Source organism: Vitis vinifera, chromosome 16 (assembly GCF_030704535.1).
Source record: "Vitis vinifera cultivar Pinot Noir 40024 chromosome 16, ASM3070453v1".
Lineage (NCBI taxonomy): Eukaryota > Viridiplantae > Streptophyta > Magnoliopsida > Vitales > Vitaceae > Vitis > Vitis vinifera.
The window spans coordinates 24,272,832-24,287,713 of NC_081820.1; the positions used below are offsets into that span (position 1 = coordinate 24,272,832).

The window sequence follows — 14,882 nt, forward strand, 5'->3', positions numbered from 1 at the left end:
TATTGATTGAAAATTATGCTATTTCCTTTCAATGGTACATTAATTTTTACAAAATTAGTGGGGCCATTTTGGGATATTCAATAAAATATGTGTTGGGTTCACTAGTACCTTTTCATATTAATTTATTCTCAACCAAACACACCTCAACATGATTTGAAATTCATGCAATTCTGCATTTTTTCCCCCAACATTGTCATTAGTATATTATAAATAATTTGACTTTTATTTATTTATTTATTTATTTATTTTATTTTCATACCATGGCCCATAGAAAGATGGAAGGGGGTCTATTAATCTAACACCTTTGCTTTGCTTAGAGGTTAGTCTACCAATCGAGGGTCCACAACTGGCACAAGAGGGCAAAGATAGTACATGTACCATGTGGTTAATGAAGATCCTTTTCCTTTTTTAATGGTCAACACTACAGGATTAGATGGTTGAGCTATACATTCTTAATGATTCCCACTCTTTTTCCACAATTTTGTGGACCATATTTTATCATTTTTAGCAACCTTTTTTTTTCAAAGATCTCTCACTTTGGATCTATTAATTTTGTCAAGAGAAATGGTACAAATGCTTTGAATCAAATGATCAAATCCATTTTTGAATTGAATTTTTTATTAGAAAGAAAAAAATATTAAAAAATGGCACCCACCAAAAAAATTTTGATCATCTTTTTGTCATTTTATCATAAGATTTTGTGCTTTTGACTTGGAAAATTTTGGGAAGAAAATTCCAAAGAAATTTGAGGTGAGTTGTCTAGAGTTTAATTTGAAGATATTTTTGTATTTTTTTTATTTAAAATAGTTTTTGTTTTTCAAAGTTCAAAGGATATGAATGTGTTGGGTAATTGTTTTTGAAAACATGTTTATATTCTCCTAAATATAAAAATAAAATAAATAAATAAATAAAAACAAAAATACATGTTTAGTAATCATAAAATAAAAAATTGTTTTACAGTTTTTAAAAATAAAAACTACGGGTATTTTCAAAGAACATCTTTTTATTATTTTCACTTGTTTTCTAATAATTATTTTAAAAAATAATTATATAAATAAGAAGAATGAATAAAAATAAAGTCCTACATATAAAAATTATTTTTAAAATATAGAAAATGTGTTAAAAATATCTCTAAGTTCTCAAATAGATATTAGTTTTATAAAACATTAAATAACAATTTTTAAAAATTGATTTTTAAAACTATTTTTGAAAATAGTTACTAAGCGGGACTTAGAATTTATTTATTTTTTGTGAAAATTTCTATGAACCCCTTATGTACTAATTTAATTACTCTTTTGAATAAATTCAATGCGGATGGCCTCTCAATCTAATGTGTACTACTTTGAATGTTACTAAACAAGTTTATTAGTGTGAGTTTGTGAGTCAACTCCATAATAATTGTAATGGGAAGATTAGGCCATGAGTTGGACTTTATGTCTTTCCAAACTTATAATTTTTCCAATATTCATTAATAAAATGATAAATGAAGATGCTAGCAATATTACCTCATGTCATAATCTTGTATCTTAATGCCTAACATATGATTTGTATTTTTTTTTTTAAATTACTATAAATATTTTTATTATTAGAAAATGTTTCAAATTTATATTTAGCATGCACATAAAGATTCATCACATGTAATACAATACTTATTCCAAAAATAATTTTTTTATTAAAAAATATTAGGGTATCATTTCCATAGGCTATTGAACTTGCACACGGTTGAAATGGATAATAAAATTTAAACGATCAAATGAAGAAATGTATAGGATCAATTTAATTTGCATTCAAAAGTTGAGTATTTAAAAAAATAATTAAAACCCACAATGCTTCTTTCAAAAATAATTTTTTATTCAAAAATATTAGAGTATCGAACTTGTAGTCTCGACACTTGAAATATATAATAAAATGTAAGCAATTAAATAAAGAAATGTATAGGGTCGAATTTGATTTGCATACAAAAGTTGAGTATTTGAAAAAAAATATTAAAACATACGATACTTATTCCAAAAATAATTTTTTATTGAAAAATATTATAGTATCGATTTTATCAGCTATTGAACTTGCAGTCTCGACGGTTGAAATGTATAATAAAATATAAACTATCAGATGAAGAAATACATAGGATCATATATAAGAAACATTATAAATTCAAAGTTATTTAACCCTAATCACTCTCAAATGCCCATAAAATTTCTAATGAACAAAAAAAAAAAAAAAAAAATACGAAGAAAAATCTTGGATCGGTAGAAAGAAGACATTGATCAAGTAAGATATGAATTGACCAGACAAGGGCGTGAACTCTAGGAAAAGGCCACCACAAGCACAATAAATTTGGAAGTGAATGTAAGTTAGTTGTACAAGATCCACTTGAGATCGACCCAAGTGGGGACCAAGAAAACTCCCTTGGACAACAATACCAATTTCAAAATATTTTAAAAATAATAATAATAAAATTAAAAAGCAGGTGAAGAGTGGTCGTTGTACATTAAATTACAATACAACATACACTGCGAAAGAGACCTAAATTCAGAAGAAACCATGCAAGTTGATCTCTATTTCTCACCTCTTTTCCCCTTAAAAGCCTGCCATTTTTTCAGCCCTACACCCCTCTCTGCTTTTACTCTGCCTTTTTTGCTGCTCTATTTCTAACTATACAAAATGACAGCTATTTTTTATTTATTTTTTCCAATATTTTTCAAAACAAAACATTTGAATAAATAAATAAAAATAATAATTTCTACCTTTTCTTTTACTAAAGATATCAAAATCTCATTGTGGGTATTTTTGGGTATTTCAAGATTCCAAATGCTTTGGAAGTAATCATTTTTTCATTAAAAATTAATGGGTTATTTGATTGAAAAGGAAAAATAACTTTTTTTGACAAAAATACCCTTCAATAAATTTTTAATCATTATCCAAAATTAAATACTTGTTTATAAAAAAAAGGTAAAAATGTCAAAATGAGGTTATATGTATAATTTTTAATACATAATTTATTTTTTTTTCAAATAAGGGCATTATTTCATTCCTTTTAATCAAGTATTTAAAAATAATAATAATAATAATAATAATAAAACATTCGATTTAAAATCAAAATGTCATTGTGGGTATTTAAGATTTCAAATGTTTTGGAACTAATAATTTTTTCCTTCTCTAAAAAAAATAATGGGTTATTTAATTAAAAACGGATTGTTTTTTGACAAAAATACCCTTCAATAATTTTTTACTAAACATTTGAATAAATAAATAATAATAATAATTTCTACTTTTTCTTTTACTAAAGATATCAAAATCTCATTGTGGGTATTTTTGGGTATTTAAGATTCCAAATGCTTGGGAAGTAATCATTTTTTTCATTAAAAAATAATGGGTTATTTGATTAAAACGGAAAAATAACTTTTTTTGACAAAAATACCCTTCAATAAATTCTTAATTATTATCTAAAATTAAATAATTTTTTATTAAAAAAATTAGATAAAAATGTCAAAATGAGGTTATATGCATCATTTTTAATATATAAAATTATTATTTTTTCAAATAAGGGTATTATTTCATTCCTTTTAATCAAGTATTTAAAAATAAAATAAAATAACATTTGATTTAAAATCAAAATGTCATTGTGGGTATTTAAGATTTCAAACGCTTTGGAACTAATAATTTTTTTCCTTCCTTAAAAAAAATACCCTTCAATAATTTTTTAATTATTATCTCAAATCAAATATTTTTTTTATAAAAAAAAAACAATACATTAAAATTATTTTCTAAAATAAAGGTATTATTTCATTTCTTTTAATCAAATATTTCAATAATAATAATTATTATCCAATTTAAAAATGTACTTTTTAGCATATTTTAAAAGAGGTTTTGCCATATTAGACATAAATTAAATGTGACATATGCCCAAAATTCATATTATAAAAATTTTAGGGTATCAAAGAAACCCATGAATTAAATTAATTTTTGTCATAAATAATTTAGACAAAACCTCCAACATATTCCCAATAAATAAAATTTTGGAATAATTTTTTTTAAAATATATATATATATATTTATAAATGGATAGAGATGAAGGGGATCTCATGGCATTAAACCAGGTGAAGTGAGGAAGTGTGTGCCCTCATGTCTTCCCAAATAAATACTGTACAGAGTAACAGTCTCCACAGGCCACTGAATACAGTGAATTTAGATTTTTATCACAGTGCCTATAGTAATTTATAAGCACTTTTCTTTTTGTGTTTTTCAGTGGAATTTTCTATTTTGTATCTGCCAAAAATATTTATACTTTTTGGCTTTTGTGGGAGACTTTTTCTTTTTTAAAACTATCTGAGAAAAATAAATAAAAAGACAAATTTTTTATTTTGCTTGTCTCAATGCCAAGATCTCCCTGGATGGCCCTGGTTTTGCCAACACTTTTTTTTTTTAATTATATTTTTTTATATCAACTTTTCTTATTTAATTTTATTAAAAATTGATATGTGTGATGTCATTGATTTGACCAAATTTATCTCTGCCATAGAAAAGTCAAAAACTCTTTTTTAAATTGAAGAAAAATTCATATAATTATTTAATTATTTTTATTCAAAACAAAATTTACCTCAGAATGGATTTTAATATTAAAAATGTGAAAAAATAAGTTTTTATAGGAGTTATATTTTGAATTATTTAAAATATTTTTATATTAAATAAAAATTTTAAAATATCATTAATAACTTTCAAAAATAATTAATAAGAATATGTTTGACAATATTTTTTTAGTAAAAATATTTTCTTTAAAAGCGTTTTTAGGAGATCACATATCTAATGTTTCTTCAAAAAAACACTTCAAGTAATTTTTGAACTATTTAAGTGATTTTTAAAATTTTTAGAAGCATTTTTAAAATTTTTTTCAAATATTTAAATTTTTTTCAAATATTTTTTAGATTAAAAGTGCTTTCTAAAATCACTATAAAAAAACTTTAACTTTGATTTTAATTTCCAGCTAAAATTTAGTTTAAAATAGTTTTTTATTTTTTTACCTTTAAGTAGAAGTTAAAATTAAAAGTGATAATTTTTAATATTTATATTTGAAAATTTTCTTTAAATATAAAATAACTTCTTATATTGATTAAAATAGAAGTTGTACAATAATTATCAATTTTGTTTTTTTCATATTAAGTTTTTATATACAATAAAATCTTAATATTTTTAATAATGCTACTTTCTTTTTACCACCTATATTTGATTCTTGGAGGAAAATATGAAAAAAAGGAAAAATAAGAAATAATTTTAAAATTAATAAATTATTGTTTTATAATTTCTTGAACTTTTTTAACTTATTTGATATTTTTATACAAAGATTAAATAATTTAAAAATATATAAATTTCTTAATAATTTTAATTATATTTAACTTCTTTTTTTTTTTTTTTACTATTTTACATAATAAAGCAAAACAATAAAAAATCCTTCTCCTTAACAATTTTTTTTTCTTTCCCATAAACCAAACATAGCCTTTCTCTTTTAAATTTTCCAATATCTCTTGTTTGAATTGATGTCACTTGGAGGAGGAAATTATTAAAAGGAAAATAAATGAATAAGCCTATCCAAGACCATAGCCTAGGTCAAAACCCATCCATTAAATCTTGAATATTAATTTAGAAAGAAAAAAAAAGAGATTAAAAATACTATTATATAAGATAAAGATGAATGATTAAAAGAAGTTGGTAAAAATTAAATAATTTGGCATATGTCAGTTACTTTTCACTTGCTAAAAGTGATCAGTTAGGATCATAATGACACCCAACTTGTCTGTATGACCCATTGACCTCACTGTGAAAGCACTTACATCAATCAAGCCTTAGTAAGATAAAGAAGGAAACATCATAAGTGAACTCAACACTTCATTAAAATTAATTAATTAATTAATTAATAATTGCAATTAAAAATCTAAACAAAAATATTATTATATAATAATAAATTTTCAAGAACACCCAACAATCATTTCATGATGATTATTCACCAAACATGCTCCAATGTGTTGTGCCACTTCTCTTAATTTCATGCTCTGTGCCTCTCTGAAACCAACCCTTTTTGTATTATTTATTTATTTTATTTTATTTTATTTTTATTTTTTTTTTGGGTTTTTGGTTGGTACTTGGTGATAAGTTTGTGGACAGAAATCTCACCAAAATGTGATGATTTTGAAGAAGGGTAGGTATTGTGGTAGGAGGACAAGCCAAAGACCAACCATTTAGTGGCATAGGTCATTAATGGGGATCACCCAATTTTCAAAACAAGATTGGCAAACCCAAAAATCTACACTTACATTAAAAGGGTTTGTGCTTCTCTTCTTATGGGTGATTTCTCTATAAATGTTTGTATGAATTTGTTCCCAACAACCTTTTGATCATTCATTGTAATTAGTGGGTTGTCATGTATTTAAGAGTGGGTTGGGGAATGATTTTGAAATGAATTAAACGTGTTTTTTTAATATTTGAAAGTGTATTTTTTTTATATAAAAATTAGGTATTTTGTAAATTTTATTAAAACTATAAAAATTCAATTTTTTCCTCAATAACTACTTAGTGGATGATTATTCTAAAAATCTTTTTTTTTTATCAAAATGTTTTTTAATTCATATTTAAATACTAAATGATTTTCTTTAAAAGTGTTTATAATATAAGCACTATCGTTGAAAATACTACATAGCATTTTAATGAAAATCACTTCTAAACATATTTCTGATAAATTTATTTATGATCTTATAAGGCTCTGTTTCATTTTTTTAAAGTTAAATGACTTTTTGCTTTTAATTCAATAAGAATTTTTTGTATTTATTTAGCCAAGATGGGATTGGTTTTTTTGAGAAGTAAAAGAAATATATAAATTAAATCACAATTTCTTTTTATATATTTGGGTAATATTGTTAAAAAAAAGAAAGAAAAAAAAGCTTGTAGCTTAAGAAAACTTAGAAAAGTTTTATAAAAAAATTAGAAATATATCATTTTTTTCTTTTTTAAGCTCTACTTTGACTTATGGAGAAAGCCACTTTATATTTAATAATCATACTACTAATATAGCCTTTTAAAAATTGTGATTTTAGCAGCAATTTCAACTTTTAATTAAAACTAAAAAAAAAAAAATTATTTTAAACATGTTCTAATTTTATTAGAAGATTTTTGAGTTGAGAAAGACCTTCCTATTGAAGACATGAAAATATCGTTTTTCTAATAAGCCATTTGTCACTTAAAAATTGTCGCATTAGCTTTAACTTCAACTTCTCACTAAAGCTATAAATAAAAAATTAGTCAATTAAAATTATATATATATATATATATATATATAACTTCGTTAAGTAGTTTAAAGTAGGTGAGTATTTAAATCTAAGCCCTTGTTTGGATAGCTCTTTATTCTTTATTTTAATTAAAAATAGAGAAAAAGAACCTAAAAATTTAAAAGAGACTATACCTATAAGATAAAAATATATCTAAATATAAAAACAACTTTTTGTATAAGGCAAAAGGATCTTATATAAAAAGCAACAATATGATATCTTTTTTGTCAAGCTCTTTTTCAAGCTAGAAGCACTTTCATGATATGTTATTCAAACACGCTCCATATGCCACTAAAACAACTTGCATAAAAGATAACGTTATGCCATCTTTTCATATCGAACTTTTTTTTTTTTAAGTTGGAAGCATTTTTTATAATATTACCCTCACATACGGTAAAGTTTTTTTTCACTTCCTACGAAGTAGACCAAACCAAACGGTCCAAACCTAAAAGTCATTTTTAAAGTTGAAAAGAACATGCTTTTGTACAAAATACCCCAAAGAAATTAGGGCTCAAGATTAGTTTTTGAAAACATTTTTTAAAAATAATTTTCATCTATTTTCAAGAATAGAATTCGATTTAAGAACTCAAATATAAAAAATAATTTTCCTAACCATTTTTCCATAAAAATATTACACCATTGTGTAACGATTTGCACTTAATTATGTGTAGATTTTGTTTAAAAGGACCCTTATAATTAAAAAATACATCTAATAGATTGAAATAAGTCTATATGTATATAACTCTAAGAACACGTGAGACATCACAATCACCTGCATGTAAACACAACGTCCTTATTGTATCATATAAGATTATATAGTCAAATAGACAAATACTCCTTATGGGGTTAAATAAACTCCTATACCAGAATTGAGAATTAGTTTTTTTTACCATTTATAACGATTTGTATCAAATCGTGTAAATTTTGTCTACTTTGAACTGAAATGGTCAAGGTTTAAAATACATTTATAAGGTTATAAAAAATTCATATATATATAGTATAAAAAACTTTATTTATTATCCTTAAAAAATTACTTTTTATCAAAATATATATATTCTAAGTTTAAAAACTATTTCTCGCTTTAAATAACAAAAAACCTTGTTTCAAAAAAATAAAATTCTTGGAAGATATTAAATTATAGTATGCATTCCAATACAGGACGAACCTTACATTGATCTATAATTGCACCCAACTGATCTTCCCAATAATGCTATTTAACACTTACACACATCAACAATCCTAGGGGAGCACACACGAAGTTTCCCCCCATTAAAAATTAAAACTAATCTAGACACGTGACCAACTTGAACTCCTCTTCACTTCGTCTCCATTCACACGTTCAATCATTTCGTCTCCGCAGAACAAATAATTGATGCATGCAAAGATGGGTGGAAATTAACAAAATCAGAGAGACAAGTAAGAAATAAGCCATCAATTTCAGAAGGTGGCCCCTCACCTAAACGGAAACCCGTGTTCTGATGGCCGCGTTTATAGCATGCTACATCCATAATACCATAATACTACGCTTTATAATTTTTGGCGTTATCGAGAGCGTTTAGGAAAGGCCTAAGTTTGTGACAACTAATTAGCTAATTTAAATTTTATCTTATAACAAGAAAACAAAAAAAAAAAAAAAAATCTCTGTTCAAGAGATATATGGAGTAGTATTAGGAAACACTTAAAGTATGTGACAAATTGGTAGCTATAATTTGTATTTTGTTTTATAATTAAAAAAAGGCACATTTTTTATGATGTGGGAGATGGGACGTTGCTCAAGCTCAATCATATTTTCAGTTTTTTTTTGCTTTTACCAACCGGCAGCCATATCAGAGGGACCATTTCCTCTATGGGTGGGTACCATTCTAGCTACATAAGGGAAAAAAAAGGTCTTGATGCATGTAAAGAATTTTTCAAAGTTGTAATGCTCTTTTCACATTCTTTGTATACGCCTCAAAATAAACTTTAATGATGGGTGTGGAGAACCGTCGTTGGATTTGATTGATTGATACGTGATTAATTTAAAAAAATTAAATGAGTGCTTGATATATAAATTTATCAACAAGTAACGACAAAATGTATTACTATTTATACATTTATAAAAGATAGATTTTTTAAGAATAAAATTGATGTTTTTTTGAGTGTTTTGAGTAATAATTGAAAATAAAAAATATATTTTTTTTAAATAAATGTCTCATTTATCAAGAAAAATTGTCCTCGGATCATTTTTTTTTATTTTATTTTTTATTTTTTCAAAATTTTCAAGATCCAGAATAATAGTCCATGCAAAACCAATTTATGATTTTTATTTTTATTTTCTTCTTTTTATATTAGTTTTGGGATTTAGAGGGAAGATAAGGAACTTTTTTTTGCTTAAAATATTAGCAAATTGGGAGAAAATTTTGAATTTGTTATTTTTATTTATTTTTTATTTTCTTATACTTTTATGATCTAGTTGAAGTGTATGAAATAAATTACTTTAAAAAAACTTTGAATATTTCTTACACTTATTTCTCTTTTTCCTTCATACATTCATGATTTAAACAATATATATAAATGACTTATTTTTCTTCACTTACTCAAAACATTCACAATCCCTATAAAGAATTTAGATTCCTTCATACGTTTTTTTAAATTCCTTTCCCAATACTTTCGATAGCATAGACAAAAGGCGAGAAACAAATCCATTCACAAGTGCCAAAAAAAAATGTACAATTGCCCACAAAATTCTCCCACATTTTGATTAAAACTTTGAAGATGTGTTCATCACCTTTTTTCCGTACATGAAACCTACCAAATACAATCTCAATTGTCACATTACCCAAAAAGAAAAAACCTTCTATATCAATTGGTCATGGACATAATTATTAGCCATATTTTTAGTATTTCCCTTCCTCTATGTGCCCAAATCATGTGATTGTAGGACTGCTATTTCCCATCTCTATTATTATAATGAAAATTAAAAAATTAAAAATATATATATATATAGTTTTGGACATAATAATGAGTCCACTTTTCTTTTCAATTTCGATGCAGGTTTGAGTAACAGTGAAGCTAATCTGCCCAGAGCCTCACATCCTCTCAAAGATTCTTTACAATGAAAACAATATTAAAAGGGCCCTAAAGGATAAAATGGTGACCAGTTGAGAAAGTTCCTTCTTTTGATCTTACACTAATAATTTATTTTTTCCGATGCCTCATCATACATTATATGCTTACAAACTTCAAAAATCATTGAAGCTAACCACCACTACTACTACTACCACTTGCATCCTTATCACCTCAAAAAATCTTTTCTCCTTAGATTAGATTTAATTTTACAAACCCCATTTTGTTTTGTTTTTTTATTTGCATTGAATTAGAAAAAAATATATTTTCTCGAGAAAAGTACAAGTATGAAAGATGTAATAGCATCATGGATGTGATGATTAATTACTTTGAATGTGGGGTATTTTTAAAATTAAGAAGGGAAAGATTTAGGGGGGAAAACAGTAATAATAGAAATAAAATTTATTAATGTTATGTTTGCTTTAATAGAAATGTAGGGAAAAGAAATAAATGTTAAAAAAAAAATATTTCTTATTATTAGATTTTTAAAAATGTGAAAATAAATAAATACCTTTAAAATTAGTTAAAAGTTTATAGATTTTTAAATTACTCAGCCTTTTTTGGTAGAGTTTTTAAAAACAAATTTTTATTTTTGAAAACAAAAAATAATTTTTAAAAATTCATAACACTGTTTAATCTTATTTTCTTAAACTTATTTTTAGAAAGTGTTTTTTATTCTTTAACATAAATATAAGTTTTAGAAAATATAGTTAAACAGACTTTTAATTTATATAGATTAATTAAAATAAATTTAATAAATTTGAAATAACACATAAATAATCTTCATTAGTTTTTCCAATCTATTTTACGTGTTGTACGGAGTTTCCTTTAAATTTCTCGGACTTTCCTTTAAATTTCTCAATAACCAAACATACTAAATGTTTAATTCCTACATCATAAGAATAAAGTACAAAGAGGGAAACTAAAACAAAAATAAAAATATTGAGAAATTGGTGGTGATTAATTTTGTTTAAGAAAAGAAACCCCAATGCCTATTGGGAAAGAAAACTAAAAGGAAAATAATATATTTAGAAATCGATCATATTATTTACTTGGTTTAGAAAGGTAGCCACAATCCCAATATGGGTCTGTTTGGCTAACAGGAAAATCCATCGTCCAATACCCTGCACCAACAGATAAAATTCTAGGCTTGTAGTACTTTCTCGGCAAAACCAATAAAAAAAATTGAGATGGAAAATAGCATTGAAAAAGCACTTTTTGTTATTCTTTTCAGAAAACCAAACCGGCTTTTCCCTTTCCCATTCGAGAAATTCATTCCATAAATGGTAATCGCATTGAATAATTTTTCATACATTAAAAAATAAAATAATTAAGCAAAATTAATAAATAAATAAATGAGACTAGTACAAACGATCAAATACAAACCACTGTGGTCCGGCCCTAAATGAACCGAGCCAGCAGACCCAATGACGCCGTGAGCTCGAGCCATGGGTTGAACCCCGCGCCCATTATGGTCAATTTTCTGCATTTTAATAGACTGGAAAAGTTTTGCGGCTGTAACCAAAAAGCAAAATCTTTGAAAAATCTCATAATCGGTTTCTCACGAGTCCCAATAATCACCGCAAATTACGCCTACTAAAAACCCATGGGACCCAAAAAAGAATGCCACTTTGTCATATCTACGCCCCAATATCAAATACAAAAATAAATATTTATCTCATTAATTTCCTCGAAATTATACACTCTTAAAAAAAAAAAAAAAGAGCTTGCCTATTTATTATTTTAGATATTATATAAACCCTCACTAAAAACTCAAATAAACACTAAAAAAAATATAAAAAAAACAAAAATAAAAAGGCATATGAGAAACTCGCCGATTTTTTTTTCTCGTTGGTACAAAATTTGCCGATTTCGGCAATCCAACAATCAAAAACGCTCACTCCAAACGAAGATTGCAGGGATTTCAGAGAACTGAAAGTGAATCAGAGGTAAATAAATCTCCGATGTCTTGAAAATAATCGTCCTCTAATCGCCACGATGATGATATGTCGAAATTTATCGGACTGTCTAAAAACATGTCACTGAAATCTTCGTTCAATATGCTTTCTGGTAGTATTGAAGTGTCTTCAAAGATTGAACCCGGAGCTTCGAAATTGAACATATCGTTTATAAATGGCAGGTCCATAGGTAGATAATCCACGGAGGAATCCCCTGTATTTGTCGTTTCTCCTTGGCACTCCTCTCGAACCGGTTGAACCGGTTGTTGTTGATGGGTTTCGGGGTTCTGGACTGGCTCGGAGGATTCGGTTTCGTGAACGGGGTCGGAGCGGTTCGACGGCTCGGCTTCGTCGGTTGAGGAGGAGTGGGTTCTGAAGTGCAAGACGGAGGTGGGAGATGAGAGGTTGCGGGACTCGTCGCCGGATTCGTAGCCGGAAACAGCAGTGAGATTTATTTCCGGCTTAGGGGGCGGCGGAGGTGTGACAAAGTTAGTGAGAGCGTCGGGCCCACGTAGCTTGATTGCCGCGTTGTCGTACACCATTGCTGCCTCCTCGGCGGTGTCGTACGTGCCCAGCCAGAGGCGTACACGTCTCGCCGGATCTCTAATCTCCGCCGCCCACTTCCCCCACGGCCGTTGCCGGACTCCACGGAACTTCCGTCCGTTCGTCGGCGCGGCCACCTTCATAGGTCTCCGGCAGGGAGCCATCTCTCCCGCTCCGGCACCCCTCTTGCGCCCGGCCACCGGAGCGATGCTTTTAGACACCGTAGCAATGTTGATCTCGTTTGTGTATCTCTTCACGCGCTGACGACTAAAAAGCTCATCCTCTTCATCGCTGGAGGAGTCTGTAGCATCAGGGTCGGTGACTGATATCCGAACAACTCTGGGCACGCCGGAGTTTTGCTCCGGCGGCCTCCGACTCTGTCTTGTCTGCTTATTAGTAATGCTCCGATGCTCAGTGTACTTGATCGGATATAACAAACTCTGGTCCATCTCAAACCACGCTTCGTTTCCCTTCACTTTAGATTGTCACTGTACTCACTATAAGCATTGAAATCAAAGAAAAAACCAGAAGAAAGAGACCCTAAAACAAATAGAGTGTGAAGTAGCAGCAGAGATGAGAAAAAGGTGGTCTTTTTTCCCCCTTTTTTTGAGACCCAAGAAGAAGAATAAAGATGGTTGAACAAAGCGGAGGAAACGTGAAGAAGAAGCCTGAAATGCAGAGAAATCTAAGACATGAAAAGGTGAAATCCAAAGGTAAAGTCACAGACTCACAGAAGGGAGATTGGGAGGGAGAAGTGAGGGATATATAGAGAGAAAGCCTTTGAGCAAAAGGGAAGGAGAGAGGGGCCTTGAAACAATACAAGGGCTATCAAAAGATACAGTAGGACGCCGTATTAGGAAACCTCCAATGACTTTCCGATCATAGGCTTGTGAAATATTAGAAGTCTGGAGAACAGGGGGAGAAAGGATGAGTACCGAAACGCTGAGATCTCTGTTTTATAGGATCCCAACAGCCGAAATTGGAAACACCGGAATAAGAATCCTTTTTTGCTTTTTTATTTTTTTATTTTGTTTTACGAAAACACTTTCCCTATATTTGAAAAATATATTTTTTTTATTTGTCAAACGGCCGGTCGGTACAGCCCACGATTCCGGCCACCACTAGAAATCCTATACTAACCGCCGCATCCCCATTTACACCGCTGTATTACGACACGTGTTCCAAACGGGCCCGTGAAAATAAAGCCATCCAATGAGAGCTCATTGTGTGGTGCCGACTCAGCAGTTTACTGTCTCGGACTGCGTGTGGCCGGTCACGTGAGCCCCACGATACCCGGCTCGGTCAAATTATTATCTCAGCATTTGTTTGACCAACTTAACAGTGTTTAATTACTTTTTTACCTCGTTTAATCATACCTGTCGCTAGCTGTTAGGCACGAGTAAATCAGACCAATTCTCAAGGGCATTTTCGTCAAAGTGTCGGTGTTAACACATTTCTTCCTTGGCTGGCCAAGTGGGTAAAATTTCCTATTTATCTTTTTTTTTTTTCGTATTAATCTTTTTAAACTTACTTTTTACAGCTAGATTAACGTGGCGGGCAACCTAGAATTCGCCGCCATTTATAAATCGGTTTTGTACGTCTCTGGGTTTTTTCTGTTTTCTCGTTTCTACTATCGAGATATGCGGAATTCCACTTTTTATTAGGGCGCGTGAGAGACGCTCTGGGTAAAAGGTTAAAAAGGTCTAAAATCCGACACAATACCGAGGCGTTTTAGGCGTTATCTTATGGTTAAATGAATTAAAAGGAGGATAACATTTTCACCTGTATTCCACGCATGTACGTGGCACGTGGAGACAACGTATGTCCTGACAACCACCCCCCACTTGTCTCCCTACCTGTTACGGTAAAAAATACAGTGACGTAAAAGGTTTTACTTCTTACCATACCCAGTATAAACAATCTTGGCTAAATTTTTATTTTAATTAATTAATTTATTTCAAAA

General features: G+C 28.6%; 1 protein-coding gene across 1 annotated transcript; it reads right to left on the reverse strand.

Moving 5' to 3' along the window:
- Positions 1-12,071: 12,071 nt before the first annotated feature.
- On the reverse strand, positions 12,072-13,932 carry LOC100248494 (ethylene-responsive transcription factor CRF4-like). The gene has a single exon (XM_002267364.4). The coding sequence runs from the start codon at positions 13,366-13,368 to the stop codon at positions 12,343-12,345; it is 1,026 nt and encodes a 341-aa protein (XP_002267400.1). The 5' UTR covers positions 13,369-13,932; the 3' UTR covers positions 12,072-12,342.
- Between the last annotated feature and the right edge of the window lie 950 nt (positions 13,933-14,882).